At 34.6% G+C, this 17,264-nt stretch overlaps 1 protein-coding gene across 4 annotated transcripts in view; it reads right to left on the reverse strand.

Annotated features, from left to right (window-relative positions):
* Positions 1 to 17,264, reverse strand: part of NIPBL (NIPBL cohesin loading factor) — a 155,038-nt gene that overhangs the window by 22,090 nt on the left and 115,684 nt on the right. For all 4 annotated transcript variants that reach the window (XM_058680016.1, XM_058680018.1, XM_004583653.3 and 1 more), the window contains 9 exons: positions 16,347 to 16,561; positions 16,137 to 16,239; positions 15,305 to 15,403; positions 15,064 to 15,210; positions 11,193 to 11,327; positions 10,148 to 10,246; positions 7,051 to 7,104; positions 3,517 to 3,625; positions 1,203 to 1,339 (listed from right to left, as the gene is read on the reverse strand). In XM_058680016.1, the coding sequence (XP_058535999.1) occupies positions 1,203 to 1,339; positions 3,517 to 3,625; positions 7,051 to 7,104; positions 10,148 to 10,246; positions 11,193 to 11,327; positions 15,064 to 15,210; positions 15,305 to 15,403; positions 16,137 to 16,239; positions 16,347 to 16,561 (1,098 nt within the window). The remainder of the gene's footprint in view (positions 1 to 1,202; positions 1,340 to 3,516; positions 3,626 to 7,050; positions 7,105 to 10,147; positions 10,247 to 11,192; positions 11,328 to 15,063; positions 15,211 to 15,304; positions 15,404 to 16,136; positions 16,240 to 16,346; positions 16,562 to 17,264) is intronic.

Raw genomic sequence — 17,264 nt, forward strand, 5'->3', positions numbered from 1 at the left:
CAGGAGCCAGAGTTTTTCATATGGGTCTTCCACGTGGTGGCAGGGTTATATTCCAATGCTTTCCCTAGGCCATTAGCAGGAAGCTGGACAGTAATGAAGCAACTGGTACAAAAATTGGCACCCATATGGGATACTGGTGTTGTAAACAGCTGCTGTACCAATATGCCCCTAGGCTGGCCCCCTTACCTGTAGATTTATTGCCCAAAATGTACATTATGGCAGAGACTAGGCTGAGATTGATGCTAGGAGCTAGGCACTCAAAATGATAACACTCATGTTGGTGGCAGGAATCCAGTTATGTGAGATATTAATGCTGATTTCCAAGGTCTGCATTAGTAAGAAGCTGGAATTCAAAGCTACAGCCAGATTCAATGCAATGTACTCTGAGATGGATGCTGGTACTGGCAAGTGTTTAAGAGTACTTTCAAATCTCATATTACTTAAATGTCATTAGCGTATTGTTAATAATTTGAGGAGTAGAGATGAGACACACATACACAAACTCCCATCTGCTGAGTTTATTTCCAATATGCTTGCAATGGCTCCTATCTGAGGTGAAACCCAGCAGCCAGAAATTCAACCAAGGTTTCCCACATAGCTGACAGGAAGCAAAACACTTGAGCCATCACTGCTGCCTCCCAAGGTTTGCATTAGCAGGAACCTGAATTAAACCAGAGTTGAATTCAAGCATTCTAACATGGGACACTGGTGTCTAAATACTTAGGCCAAATACCCACTCTGCTATATTATTTTACAGAAAATGTTTACCTTCCACATTTTGTTTTATACAAACAAGGATATGCTAAGGTTAACTAAAAGTTACAGCTTAACATGTTTGGTATGATACTATATTTTCCACATTCATTATACTATTTTATTGGAAAAACATATTTTATATGAAAGATACCAAATTAATAAAAACAGGAACTTTGCTTCTTTCATCTTTGAAATCTTAACAACTGCAGCATTTATTAACCATTTACTGAGGGTTTAGCTAAAGGAACTTAGACAGATGGAGTCAACCTTATTTATGATACATCTGAAAACTGATATTTTTAGATAACTTGCTACATTATATTAGAGACCACATATTTGAATAAGTGATACAGTTGATTTATCAGAATGTGAGACACATTGACTCTTAAATTGAAAATCTTACATGTTTCATATAGGAAAAAAAAAAAAGACAGCTCTGTACTTACACTACATTTAGTGGTAAGGTATGGCTGCATAGTCATAGCATGTTTAACCATGAGTTGGGGTCTTATTTTGCTGAATAAGAACAGAGTGGTTATGCAAGCTACCAATCTTCCAGAATTCACGCCTTTATTGTCAGAGTCTGAAAAAACAGAGAAATAAGAAACTAAAATACAACAATGATACAGACTATTATTGAAATTACTTAATATTATCCTCTGTAAAAATTCAGAGTAGGTCTCAAAGTAATGGATTGGTACTTCTTATGATACCGGTATCACTCTATCCTCCATTTTGTTCTATTTTATTCCATTTTGCTTTATTTATCTATTTTTCAAAGATTTATTTTTATTGAAAGGTGGATATAGAGAGGAGCAGAGACAGAGGGAGAACTTCCATCTGTTGATTCACTCTCCAAGTGGCCACAACGGCTGGAGCTGAGCCAATCCAAAGCCAGGAGCCTGGGGTTTAATCCAGGTCACACACGTGGGTGCAGGGTCCCAAGGCCTTCGTCCTTGACTGCCTTCCCAGACCACAAGCAGGGAGGTGGAAGGGAAGCAGGGCCACTGGGATTAGATGCAGAGCCCGTATGGGATCCCATTGCACGCAAAGAGAGGATTTCAGCCATTGGGCTACTGCACCAAGTCCCTCAATTTTATTATTATGGAAACTTCATATACTACAGATAAAGGACAAAGAGGTAACAGTGTGCAAAGCAAATTTTCCACTAGGAGCAGTAAGCCTGATGTTTGAAAAAAAAAAAAAAGGCAACCTTGCCCCACCCCCAAAAAACAAAAACAAAAAAACCCAGAAGTTGGAAAGTTTAGGATGGGCTTTTGGAAAACAAAATGTTCATCATTAAAAATCACATGGGAATAAAGACAATTTTAACTGAGGCAATAAAATATTTCAGGTTATTGCAAAAACAGCTTTCACTGTGGGTGAAGAAACTTAAAAGAGTGATAAATGGCGAAATTAGTCTAATGTTTTCCTAGACAAAATGTTGCTTCACTGGACAAATGTTATTGATGAACAATGATTTTCAGGGGTGCTAGAACAAGGATAAACAGAGGTAAGAGAATAAGATAATAAGGAGAGGAAAAGTTACACACAGAAAACAGTAGAGAAAAAAGCATTAAAGAAAGAAGCTATAAAAATACTACTGTCGTTGGCTGTTTTTCTAAGTCATACCAGTTGTTGACCTTGTTTCATGGTTTCTCAATTATGGAAATGTGTAATGGTGAGTACTGGGGTCTACCACATCCAGATGTGGAGGTATAATGCAACATGCGTCCCTGCTTCTGGATGAAAGATGGATTCCCAATCAAACTGTTGGACATGTGTAGACAATGGGATGCTGACATTGTCTGTACCAGCAACGTTGGGGTACACTTAAATAAGATACTGATGGAATTATGATTCCTTATGAAGGACTATACCATTGTAGTAAAATGGGGAAAACCTGTTGGGGGGGGTGGGAGTTTGGGAGGAAATCCCAGTCTACACAAAATTGTACGACATAACTCAAAAATTCTACATATATACATATTTTATCAACAGTTTCCTCAGATACTAGGAATAGTACTTTTTTAAACCTTTTTGAGGCTACTCACCCCTAGTTTTGGAGAATGACTGAGTCTGACTGTTATTAATCATTAATGTGCATTAAGAAGCCGGGAGTATTGTTAATATTGTGTGCTTTAAGCAATGAGCTGCCACTCCTATATTTTTACATATTTGGGAAAATTCACATTTATTACTGATAAGCAGTGTGGCAGATGATACACAATGTTAAGTACTCAAAGAAATTGTGATTTTTGTTTCAACATACATCTAGTTCAAGTTTAAAAACTTGGTATAACAATTATAAATAATATGAAGACAGTACCACAAGTCTTAGAAATATTTTTATGATAAGCAATTTTATTTTCAAGTAAAGCTTTATATATATGATTTTACAGATATCATACAGGTTTCTGGTGACTATCATTTGCTAAATAAATATGAGCTCCTAGACTGAATTTTATTCCTATTGAATGTATATCTACAATTATGTTATTGAAAGATATGTAAACAGATGAAGACGATGGTTTTATCATACAGCTCTTGATAATTTTAGTCAGCAATATAATCTTGGATATAATATCAGACAGACAATTATAGAATAAAACACAAAACCAACAGCACTGAAAAGTAAAATCATTAATTATTAGATAAACAGAGTCACAGGCTGAAAAGAAAAAATGTACCCAAATTATTTTAAAATAGTTCATAAAATTAATGAAAGAACCAGTATGCCTTACTGGTAAAATGCCTTACCAGCTAGAGATTCTTCATATTTGAGAATGTGCTCAACTAGATTATCAACAAGTTGAGTACAAGCCTTCTTCACAGGTTTATATGAGGAATCCTCTTCAGACTTCAGTAACTACATACGTACGTTAAAAAAAAAAAAAATCAATGCACAATTATTCATCAGTGAACAATATTCTAAAAATGTTAAATGTGTTCATCAGTAATGTACTTTGTCAAAAACAATTTAATAATGAAAGTTTAAGTTAATAAAAAAATTAACACTTGGAAATAAAACCCAGGGGTTGGTGCAATGCTTCAATTAGCTAGTCCATCTCCAAGCTCTGGCATTCCATATGGATGCTGGATTATGTCCTGGTCTTTCCACTCCAATCCAGCTCCTGCTTATGGTTTGGGAAACGAGCAGAGGCTGGCCAAAACCTTGGAACACTCCACCCATGAGGGAGACCTGGAAGAAGCTCCTGGCTTTGGATCAGTTCAGATCTGGCTGTTTTGGTAATTTGGAAAGTGAACCAGTGGATTGAAGAACTTTCTGTTTCTCCTTTTTCTATAAATCTGCCTTTCCAAAAAAAAAAAAAATCTTTACATGACTACATGTGAAATTCTATAAAAATATAATCAAGTAATTAACAAACACTTTCAACTTTACTATGAAGTATTTAAATTGTTGTGTATTGGATCACTGCTACACAGGAAAGGTGACTTTTCCTTTACTCTAACCAAACACAGGATTACTGAAACTACATGTAAATTATACATTAAAATTTCTAAGTATAAAACCTAATGATGGGGCCCGGCGGCATGGCCTAGCGGCGAAAGTCCTGCCTTGAACGCCCCGGGATCCCATGTGGGCGCCGGTTCTAATCCCAGCAGCTCCACTTCCATCCAGCTCCCTGCTTGTGGCCTGGGAGGGCAGTCGAGGACGGCCCAATGCTTTGGGACCCTGCGCCCGCGTGGGAGATCCGGAAGAGGTTCCTGGTTCCTGGCTTCGGATCGGCACGTGCCGGCCGTTGCGTCTCACTTGGGGAGTGAATCGTTGGACGGAGGTTCTTCCTCTCTGTCTCTCCTCCTCTCTGTACAATATCTAACTTTGTAATAAAGTAAATAAATCTGAAAAAAAAAAAAAACCTAATGATGGATATCTTATATTTTGCCTAACAATTATTATTTGTCTAATAACCAATTAGTATCTTTTCACTAATAAACAATGGTAGAAAATGTTTTGATAATGAGATGAAGATAGAGATCAGCCTAATTATATCTAAAAAATAAATCTGAAAGCACAGTGCTGTGTGCATATACATAGAGATTTTCCATTCTTTGATTCAGTCCCCAAAATGCCTGGAAAGGTTGGGCCAGGTTGAAGTCAGGAGGCGGGAACTCTGTTCAGGTCTCCCACATGGGTAGCAGGAACATATCTACTTGGGCATTATCCACTGTCTCCCAGACCCATTAGAAGGAAGCTGGTCCAAGCTCAGAGTACCCAGAACTCAAATCTAAACTGATATGAAATGTGGGTGCTCCAAGGGGTGATTTAACTTGCTGGGCAACAATATCCATCCCCAATTCAACAGTCTATGTTTTGTTTTGCTAACAGTCATCATTGATATACTTCTGGTGTATTAAAGAAAGGCAGTTTGCACTGATTTCTTTGAACACTTTCAGTGCTATCAAACATAACTTTCTACAGTAATGGCAATGTTCTCTGTGCTGTGCAATATGAGTGTACCTGAAACATGATTTATGTGATTGAAGAATTGAAAGTAAAACTTCATAAAAATGCAGTTGACTAATCCTTGATTTCAAGAAGTTAATCTTTCTTGATGCAGCCAGAATAACAAAAACAGAGCTTCCTCCTCTAATTTACAAAAGTAATTCAAATAAAGTAGACAGCTACATTTTTTAGGGCTTTCAACATAACCATCCTTTTCCTATTCCATAACTCAGTCTCTCTTACCCTTGTTTTTCCATTTTCTTACTCACAATTTCAAGTATACACAGAAGGATTACTCAAAAGAGTTGGCTTCTGATACATCTAAACTTGCATATTTCTTTAAATTTCTTAACAATGCTATATAGTGAAGCCAACTCCAGAAAAATTCTAATAATGTGTATTCCCCAATGTGCTCCTTCCCTATCTTTTCTCCCTGTACTACTTTCAAGCACCACCAGCAATCAGTTTTTAAAAATAATTGCTTATGGAGAAACAACTGTTCCATGCCTGTTTCTTCTCCCCAGAATGAGAACTGTCATTTTTCTTTTATAGGAAATACATACATTATATGTAGGCTTATCTTCTGGGTCTATTTAGCACTGATACATTTTACTATTCTACCTTAATTGCTCTATCTTTAGTTTTAAATTTTATCATATGACAGAAAGAGCTGTCATCTTGTGGCTCACTCTTCAAAATGCCTGCAATGGCTAGGGGTGCAAGGTGTTGCAAAGCCAGGGGTTAGAAACTTGTTCACTCATGTGGGCAGAAGGTGACCATTTCCTTAGTATCACTGTTGCCTCACAGGGTCTGCATTTCATTTGGGTTCTAACAGGAACAGATGAAGTAAAGATTACTTTCAATTGCACTGCCTGCACATTTCACATAAATTAACAAAAGGCCGATCTTGGATCATAGGCAGTTAAAATACAAAGACTTTTAAGAGCAAATAAAATTTTAGGCAGCTATCCTGACATGACAGGGTTTTCTGAAGGCTTTTATGCAGATCTTCTTAGGACTTCTACTGAATTTAGACAGTGGTTTATATAACAAGGATTCTGGGAATACTGTATTTAATGAATGTGCAAATCACTGACCTTTTAAAAAATCAATCTATTCTCCGAACAAAAATTAGAAATATCTAGAATTGTGTTGGATAGAATGAATGTATGTGTATGTACACACATGGAAAAAGAATGCTAATTGTTCTTTACAAGAATTTGCAATAAAAAATTAATCTTTCTATCTTAGTTGTTAAAATTTCAGCACATATATTGAGATAATCACTAAGAGTGGTTATGTCTGTCACATATACATTTATACATTTATATGAGTTTTCCTCATTTCTTTAAATCAAATTTTGCTGCTACATGAAATTGTACCATAAAATCTCAGTGTCACTAGTAAACAGAATTGTAGACAGAAACTAAAGTAGGAAAACAGAATAGAAACAAGCATTCATTGAATGGGTAACAACTGACTAAACACATCTAGAGAATAAACATGCAATAAATGTAAAACTGCTACTCTTCATACTTGTCAATAACTGTAAGTAAAACATATTTTATTTTGTTCTATGATACAGTTCCACAGGGTTCTGGGGTTGCCAATGCCCTTCTCCAAGAAAACTTATTTTTTAAAAAGCTGAATAACTGATTAAACAAAGAACAAGAAAAATATTTAATCTAAAAATAAAATGAAATTTTCCTAACAAAAAGCAAATACTTTGTACAGAATTGAGGTCTTTTAAATCATAAAGTCTATGAAGGAATGATCATCTATTAGATTTCATGTTATCAAAATTTAATTATTAAAACAATACTCACATTTTGAAGTAGTTGCTCAAACCAGTCATATCCAGTGTCTCTACATGCAGCAACCTAACAAGGAAAAGATGTTAAATTATCAATATGAGAAATCTATTTTTACAATCTGAAAAAAAAAATTCGTACTTTTCAGTACAAAGTGTCTTTTCAAAAAGTTCATTTTCAAGTAAATAGTATTATCAACAATCCAAACACTAACCAATGTTACATAATTTTATTTATTGGGATGAACTCATTCCATTTCTTCTTTAACTAGTAAAATCACTGAAGGAGAATCTTCCAAAATGCCTTCTATTGGGTCAGCATCACCTTAATTTCAAAACTAGATAAAGATACAGCAAAGAAAGAGAACTACAGACCAATATTCCTGATGAACATAGACATAAAAACCCTCAACAAAACACCAGCTAATCAATTTCAACAACACATCTTAAAGATCAAAAACAGGAACCAAGGAGAATTTAGAATTTAACCCAGGGTTGTAACAAGTGCAGTTTAATAATAAATCAATAATTTGATATCACATTAATAAACTGAATAAAGACCATGTGACTACGTCCATAGATGCAGAGAATGCATCTGATAAAACACAACATCCTTTCATGATAAAAATATCAAACAAATTGGGAATAGAAGAGACATATCTCAACACAATTAAGGTAATACATAGCCAGCATCACACTGAATGGAGAAAAGTAGGAAGCATTGCTTCTGAGATCTAAAACCAGAAAAATTTGCCTACTTTCACCATTATTATTCAATACAGTTCCAGAAGTATTAACCAGAGCCATTAGGTATGAAAAAGAAATCAAAGGGATACAAATTGGACAGCAGGAAGCAGAACTCTGCGGATGATGTAATCCTTCATAGAGAGGAACCAAAAGACTCTAAGAGACTGCAAAACTCGTAAGAAGAGTTTTGTAAAGCTGTAGAACGTAAGATCAATACACAGAAATCAATAGCATTTGTCTTACACAAATAATGCCTTGTCTAAAAAAAGAATCTGAAAGATAAGTTCCATTAATAACAGCTACAAAAAACATTAAATGTTGTGATAAATTTAACCAAGGATGTGAAAGAGCTCTATAATAATTACAAATGCAAGAAGATAGCACCCAAAAAGGGAAAGGAATAATTTATGTTCATGGATAGAAGAGTTAAAATAATCAAAATGTCCATAATACTCAGAGCAACTTTCAAATTTAATACAATCCCAATCAAAACTTCAAGGATATATTTCTTAGATATAAAAATTGGTCCTAAAAAGCATGTGGGGAAAAAAATGAGATCCTGAATAGTTAAAGCAATCTTAAAACAACAAAACAGATTTGGAGGCATCACAATACAAAATCTGAAGACACATTACAGGGCAGATATAAATAGCCTTACAAAGTCAAAAAACAGAAATGTGGAACAATGGAACAATGAGAAACTACAGAAACATAACCAACTAATCTTTGACAAAGAAGCTAAAAACACCGAGAAATCAGTTTCTTCAATAAATGAGACTGGGTAAACGGCATTTCTGCATTATGAAACAAGGCCTTTATCCTACACTCTACACAAAAATCAACTCACAATGGATCAAGAACTTAAACTAAGATCAGAAACCATTAAATTATTAGAGGAAAGCAAAAGAAAACACTGTACTACACTGGCTTAGGAAAAGACTTCTTGCTAAAGACTTCAGAAGTGCAATTAGTAAAAAAGATTATAAAAATTGAAAAATGTCCATCCCAAAAAAAATCTTCTAACAAAGTTAAGAGGCAACTGAAAAATGGGAGAAAAGAATTCAAACTATACATTTCTGATGAAGGATAAATATCCAGAATATAAGGAACTCAAACTCAACAATAAAGTAATCTGGTTAAGAAATGGACAAAGGACATGAACAGGCATCTTTCAAAGAATGAAATAGAAACAGACACATAAAAAAATGTGCAGGATCACCAGCCCTCAGAAAATGCAAATAAAAACCACAATGAGGTTTCATCTCAGCATTGTTAAAATGGCTATCATCGAAAAATCAAAAAGCAGCATTTGCTGGTCTTTGGTAGTGGGTGTAAAGTCATATAACTGATATGGAATACAGTATGGAGAGTCCTTAAAAATTTGAAAATAGATCTACTATATGAATCAGCCATCCCACTCTTGAGAATTTATCCAGTGGAAATGAAATCACATGAAAGAGCTATCTGTTCACCTGTATTATAGCATAATTTAATTAGTAAGATATGTAATCACTCCACATGTCCATCAAGTGATGAATGAACAAAAATGCAATACATATATGTAATGAAGTACCACTCAGCCATAAGAATCAAATCCTGTGCTTTAGAACAAAATGGATGTCACTGGAGACTATTATTTTTAGTGAAATACACCAGTCTCAAAAATATCAATACTATAATTTCCCTCTGATTGTGGTAACTAATATACAGTAATAACAAAAAAGTAATGTATATGAATGCAACTGACATCTTGAAGTTTGATTGCTGTTTATAATGCTTGTTTACACTCTAATGGAATAGTGGTCTTTCTACATTTTATTAGTAGAGCTCCTGGTTTACAACAACACTGAGTTTTGATTACAAACTAAATGAGAGTACGTTATCATAAAAATAAGGGAAGTAAGACAGGAAACAGGGAGAGAGAAACGTTATCACTTTATTCTTGGAATAATGTATGAAATTCATAAAATGTATTTTCTATATATTAATAACGTGAAAAAAAATTAAAATTTACATCACATGTTTAATAAATACAATAAAACTAATCTAAATTCATATTTTTTGGATAAAGACAGAATTATTACATTTGCTATTCCTGAACTGTATCTATTTTTCCTCTTTCCTTCTCCCTGTTTTCAGCTGTTGCATAAAAGGGAAATTTTCAGAATTAGTACTTCACATTAATGAACATGAAAAAGTTTGGCTATGAGAACAACCTCACTTTACTTGCCTCTTTTTAGTAGCATCAAAATGTAAGAGGAAAGAAACATAACTGTATGTCAAAATTAATCAAATATCTCATTAATAAAGGATGATTTCAATTAGCTGTGCATCAGTGACCATACACTTATTTGAACTTTTCTTACCACATCAGTGATATTTAAAATTTTCCTTGTCATTGCCTCTTTGTCATTGTGTGGTGTTGGAGTAAACCAGAGTTTTTGGAATGTTTCATTCACTAATTTCTAGAAGAAAAAGACATACAAATTACCTAACTAACCACAAGGAAAGGAAATTTTCAACCCCAAGTTCTCAATACAGTTCAATACAAAGTTGTAATCACTAATGAAAACACCAATTGACAGAAATTTTTATGATTTGCATCACAGTTTTCTTAAATGATCAACTAATTTTTCAACATTATGAATTTTTAAAATTTGGCAAAAAATTTAAACATTTGAATGAGTGTTAAAACAATCTGAATGAAAGTTTTACATGGTACACCCTCACGGCTTTTATTTTTAGGTAATTTTATTTGATTTTTTTTTTTAAATATTTGAAATGCAAAGAGCTCTTGTGGTTAGTTTAGTCTCCAAATGTCTGTAAGGACCTGGGCTGGATCAGCCTAAAGTCAGGGGCCAATCTGTGTCTCCAAGTAGGTGCCAAGGACCCAAGTGCAGGAAAGCTATTTTTAAATGCTTCCCGAGGTGCTCATTATCAGGAAATTAAATAGAAAGCAGGGAAATCAGGAATACATTTTACTGTTTTTGGAGAACTTATTATAGAGTTTTTTAAGCTTCAGAAAAAATAGGGACAACCAAATCAATGACAACACATATATGTTAATCACGAATTAATTTAGGATTAAACTTTTAGCACAGTTTTTATTGACTAGAAAATTAAGCACATAGCATTTGAAAATCAGTTTTTATCTGATGGCTAATGTTTGAATAATAATGCAAACCTCTATAATGACATAAACAAATATCACAATTGAATTGGTCAAGAAAGAATAATTTATGTATTAATACAAAATTTAGAACTTAAAATTTAAATTTTGACATCAAAATTGTTGCTTCATTTGTAAAGTTTTTAATGCACATTAAAACCAACAAAATTTAGCAGCAACAAGTATCTAACTTATTTCCGATATTTAAGAAAGTAAGTGTTAAGGTGACTGTTTCATCTTACCTTAATGCCTTCCTCATCATTGACTCTACGAATCATTTTTACACACATTTCTGTAATTTTTGGAAATGTTGGTTGTTCAATGCAGATATCTCTTAGAATCTTTATTACCCTTTTCCTGACACTGATACCAGTATCCTAAAATCAGAAAGGTATTTTTATGTGTTAGCAAAACTGAAATGTCTTAAGTGTACAAAATTTGATAGAATGAACTTGGAAAATAAGGATCCATTATAGTCAATACACATACTCACACACACACACACGATTTATTTACTTGAAAGTCATAGTTAAAGAGAGTGAGGAAGAGACAAAAAGAAATTCTCCATCTGCTGGTTCATTCCCTAAATGGCCAAAATGGCCAGAGATGGGTCAGTCCAAAGCCAGGAGTTGGAAGCTTCAATCTTCGTGTTTTCCCAGGCATATTTTCAGGGAACCGGATAGGAGGTAGAGCAGTAAGGCTATCAGGTGCTCATATTGGATGCCGGCACTGTAAGCGGCAGCTTTACCTGTCATGACATGATTCTAGTGCCTATATTCAATATTTATTAATGTGATAAATGCAGTTTATATCATTGTTCTTTGCATGTTGTTTTATCAAAAATCATTTGTTACTGTACCACCCTTATATAACATTACTTATTAATACTATTTTTACTTTATTTGAGAGGCAGGAAGATAAAGACAGAGAGACAAAGAGGGACTTTCTGTTCATTACCTCCCCAAATAGCCACAACAGCCTGACACAGGCTGAAATTAAGAGCCTGAAGGCCATCCTAGCTTCCCATGTGAGTGGTAGAGCACTAAGTACTTGGGTCATCAAGTTCTGAAGGTATATATGAGCATGAAGCTGGGTTGGGAGTGGAAGAATTCAGGCACTCTGAGATGAGATGCAGGTATCCTAATGAGCAACACAAAATGCTGAGCCAAGCATCTGCTTTGTTTTATTTTACTTATAAAATATGACATACAAGAAACGAAACACATTCTCTGGTTTTACAAGATAAGTGATTAAACTGTAAGCTTGTCTGGCACTTAAACAGCATAAGACAATGTGTGACAAAAAAGCTTAATCCAGACTTAGTGCTAATTTAACATTTAAAGAAAACATAAGAAACAAAAGTACAAAGTAAAATAAATGACAATGAAATAACAAAACTGACCTGGTCTTTTAAGTAGAGTCAATGTTGTGGGGAAGTACATAAGAGTAGGAAGATAGTCATCAATTTTAAGCAATGACCACCAAATGTCATGTGAAAGGCACCATAAGAAAGAGAGAAACTGACATCTACTTGCTGGTTCACCACAAAAAATGGCTGTTCTCCCTGGGGTTGGGGTAGGCTAAAGCTAGGAGCCAGGAAACTCTAATTCAAGCCTATCATTTGGGTAGCAGGAAGTACTAGAGTTATACCTGCTTCTTTCCCGGTGTATCATCAGGGATCCAGATCAGAAGTGGAGTAGCCACTTTGGGGACAACTGAAAAATCTAAATATGAAGTGGCTGGTTGTTACAGCTTACTTTATATAGGATAGTATTCTTGTTTTTTGATGACATTGAAGTATCCATGGAAAATGTCATAAAATATTTGTAATTTAATTCAAAAGAATCTAACACGAACAGATCAAATATGGATGTGAGTTTACTATATACTTTTTCTTAACTGAAAATACTGTTGTGGTTGATTATGTGGCAAAGGACGCTAAGCAGGGTTAAACTGTTGGCTGTGATGCCTGCATCCTATACTGAAGTGCTGGTTAAGTCCTTGCTTTTCTGTTTTTGATTTAACTACCTACTAATTCACCTACAAGGGCAGTGGAAAACAGTCCAAATATTCAGGATCCTGCCACTCATGTGGGAAATTGGGATGGAGTTCTTGGCTTCCGGCTTCCACCTGATCTGGTCCTGGTTGTGGCAGATGTTTGGGAAGTGAAGCAGTGGATGGAATATCTTTCACTCTCATCTCCTCCTCACTTTTCCTTTTGAATAAATAAATAACTCTTTACAAAAACAAAGAAATATTCTTTAAAAAGATTTTGATAGTAGAAATTTACTTTTGAAAAACTAAACTTTTCATTTAGTTCTCAAAATGTAAATGAAAGGCATCAAGCAATAAGCAAAACCACTAATTTCCATTATGTGGCCTCATAGTCCCTAAGCATTTTAGGACATTTTGTTAGAGTCAATGCCAAATTTCATTAGGTATTTGAAAATCCTGTTAATTATTACTCTTTGGTTTTGAAAAGACTGAAAAACTAAAAGTAAAAAAAAAAAGGCCTATTCAAACTATTTTAAATACTTTCTAATTTCAAAATATTTTTATTCAGAGTGGGAAAGACATTCAGACAGAATTCTCACTCGCTGGTTTACTCCTCAAATACCCACAACAGTTGCAGGTGGCGAATGCAGCAGACAGCCAGGAATTCAGTCCAAAGCTAACTTAGGCATGGAAGGAAACCAATCACTTGAGACATCATCCCTGCGTGTCAAGGTCTACATTATCAGGAAGCTCAAGATCAGAACGTGGAGCCAGGTATTGAATCTGGTATTGTGAACCAGGTATTGAAGCAGGGATGCTGATGTACTTGCTAGGCCTGCTCTGTTTTTTATTGTTTTTGTTTTATTTAATAGGCAGAAAGACAGAGTTTTCATTCAATAGTTCACTTCTGAAATTCTAGCAATGCTTGGGATAAGCCAGGTTGCAGCTGGGTGCTAGGAAACTCCCCAAATGTCCCGTGTGGATGACAGGACCCCAATTATTTGAATTATCATTAACAGAGAGAGATTAGGAGCTGCAGCCAAATATCAAGGCCAGGTATTTCAACATGGGACCATTAGGCTAAATATACAAATTATTCTTCAACAAAAATTTTATGCCTAGCTGAAGCTGAAAATTTTCTCAGTCACACAATAATCTTAACCCTTGGTATTTTAAGAATACCCAATCTTATGCACTAACACATAAATGAATATGACTATGATAGGTCATGTAGTGATTTCAAAATTCTTTCTTAATACTAATGCTACCTTTTTATTTTTTATGAATATGGTACAGGGCAACAGAGTTCCATGATGCAAGAAAAGTATCTTAGAGCAATACTTCTTTAAAGTTTACGTTTAAGCATCAAATAACTTTCTGTGTTAAACTGCAGATACCTGAGCAAACGATCCAGCAATAACAATACTAATATTATGTATCTCCACTAATATACTTAGATATAGGTGTATGTTAATATTCTAGGTACCTATCTATATATATTCTTCCAAGTGGTTCTGATCATTTATTCGTCACAACCTGAAATAGTCAAAAAGTAATAGAAACTGAGAAAAGAAATTCTGCCAAACGTCTGCTTTATGATACTGAGCAGTGGTCCACTTGAAAATACATGCTTTATAGGGCCCACCGAGGATAGCCTAGTGGCTACATCCTTGTTTCACACGTGCTGGGATCCCATATGGGCACCAGTCCATGTCATGGCTACTCTACTTCTCATCTAGCTTCTTCCTTGGGGTCTGGGAAATCAACAAAGGATAGCCCAATGCCTTGGAACCCTGCACCCACACAGGAGACCTGGAAGAGGCTCCTGGCTCCTGGCTTTGGATTGATTCCACTCTGGACATTGCAGTTACTTGGGGAGTGAACCAATGGAGGAAAGAGTTTTCTGTCTGTCTCTTCTTTTTTCTGTATATTTGCCTTTCCAATAGAAAAAAACAAAAAAAAAAACCCTCAACAAAAAATAAAATGTATCCTTTACACAGTGCAGAGATTAAAACTACACATATATAATTGACATACTGCTTTTCTAGCTGAACATTTTAAAAGCAGATAGTCAAAAGGCAAAATTATATTGATGAATCACAAAAACATCAAACATACCAATATTCGTTCAATTAACATGTCATAATACTGTTCAGCAAGCTGAGGTCGGCAAAGGACAAATCGACCGAGTAATTCTACAGCAGCTTCTCGGACACTGGTAGAGTTATCCATCAAACGTCCATGAACTCCTCGCTGCATATCAAGCTAAATAAACATAAAGATAATTTATACTTAATAAAGCTATATTTTAATGGAAATAGAAAACCCAATTAAGAAGAATTATTTTTGCTCTCTTTACCCTTGCAAGGATACTGGGGTCTACAGCAACAACCTCAGATAAACACTTCATGGCTTTTGTTCGAACGGCAATTGCATTTTCACCAAGAACTCGTAGGATCTGTCAAGCAAATATTGTTATTTTTGTAAATCTTAGAATATGTAACACTTAACAAAATATATTATGAAAAACTGTCTCCTTTACATCTAAAGAAATATTGATATAAACTTGAATGTATATGTAAATGATTGTAAATTATTTACTGATCCAAAACTGTAAAGATTAGCACACAGGGTAAGTGAGGAAGGCATTTCTGTACTTTGGGGACACTGTTTTACTTTGGCCTTCTCAAAACTATTTTTGTTGGTCTGCTTCATTTTCAAGAATATTCAATCTCTCTAAAAGTTCATTACGTGTATATCTTTCATTAGGGACATTTGATAACTGAGTATTTTTTGTAATACCATCCATTCTACCCTATGATATGTGTGCATATTCATATATACATATCCACTTATTTTAAAACAAGAATCGACATGTAAAAGACAGTAGAACGGGGCTCGGCAGCGTGGCCTAGTGGCTAAGGTCCTCGCCTTGATCCCATATGGCCGCTGGTTCTAATCCCGGCAGCTCCACTTCCTCTCTATCTCTCTTCCTCTCAGTATATCTGACTTTGTAATTAAAATAAAATAAAAATTAAAAAAAAAAAAAAAGACAGTAGAACAATTTTAACAAATATGACATACAGAAATTCTATAATCTGTCCATGCTTAGTAATGGACAGACACAACTCCTCAAGCAACCAGACTCAGAATATTAACATCTCTGTATGGTAAGCATTGGCCTGGTTTACCTGTGTCAAATAAATATCAAAGCTCTGGGCAAACGGCCTCATGGAGGCCAAGTATCGAACAATTAAGCAAGCATCATCATAGTCCACAGTATCAGAGTTCATCCTGCAACCAAAAAATTCACCAACATTTATTAATTTTTAGTAACTTATGTACACAGATATCAAAGAAATAATAGAAAACATAAATACACTTTCTGTCTGGGCTCTTACTTCAATGTGCTGAACTGAGAAGGTGTGGTTTTAATAATGCTTCTAAGAAATTTTTTCCGGTTTTCAGCTCGGTGCATAATTTGACCAGTTGTCTCAATTTCTTTTGCATGATGTGTTCCTTCAGATGATTCTTCATCTTTTTGTGATTTCATTGCTTTCTCTGTTTCCAGAGTCGTGTCACGGAACCACTGGGCTATATAAAATTTACGAGAAAACTGGAGAGACATTAACCAAACTTGAGCATTATGAACTTAGCAATAAAATTTCCCAATCATTAGTTAAACTATGGTACTCACAACTAGGAACACAATTTTAAAGCTTAAATTAAAATAGTTTTCATCAGATAAGAACAGCTTAAGATTGTCCAATGTTTTGGAATATACTTAGTGACAGAAAGCATGCTTTATTTACTTTCAATACTTGTATCAATGATATAAAAGTTTTGTTTGAAAAACAAATGGAATAAGCACAGAATACTACTATCAACTAATTAGCCAAGGATATATCACTGAAGACAATGAATTCAGATGGGTGGTAAGTCAACTGTAAGTTTGAAACAAACGGATAAAATGCTGAAGGTGGAAGACTCCATCTGTTTTCAAATCCTGCCTTACTTCTGTGAGAATACATAGTCTGATGATGATAGAAATAGATGAAAGTATGCTCCTTTGAACGCAGATCAAAATCCTGTACTAGACAGCTGGATAGTTTGGTAGTTTCTAATCTCTTTTAATTATATATTTCCTCATTAAAAGAGTAAAAATAAAAATACCCATGTCTATTTTCTAATATATACATTTTATTACAAATCTATTACATTAATAAGTTGGACACATCACATAAAACATGGAATAAAATTTAAAAATGAAGACATAAAAATATCTGGCCCTTATGTATACTGAGCCATCAATGACCAAG

This window comes from Ochotona princeps, chromosome 23 (assembly GCF_030435755.1).
Source record: "Ochotona princeps isolate mOchPri1 chromosome 23, mOchPri1.hap1, whole genome shotgun sequence".
NCBI lineage: Eukaryota > Metazoa > Chordata > Mammalia > Lagomorpha > Ochotonidae > Ochotona > Ochotona princeps.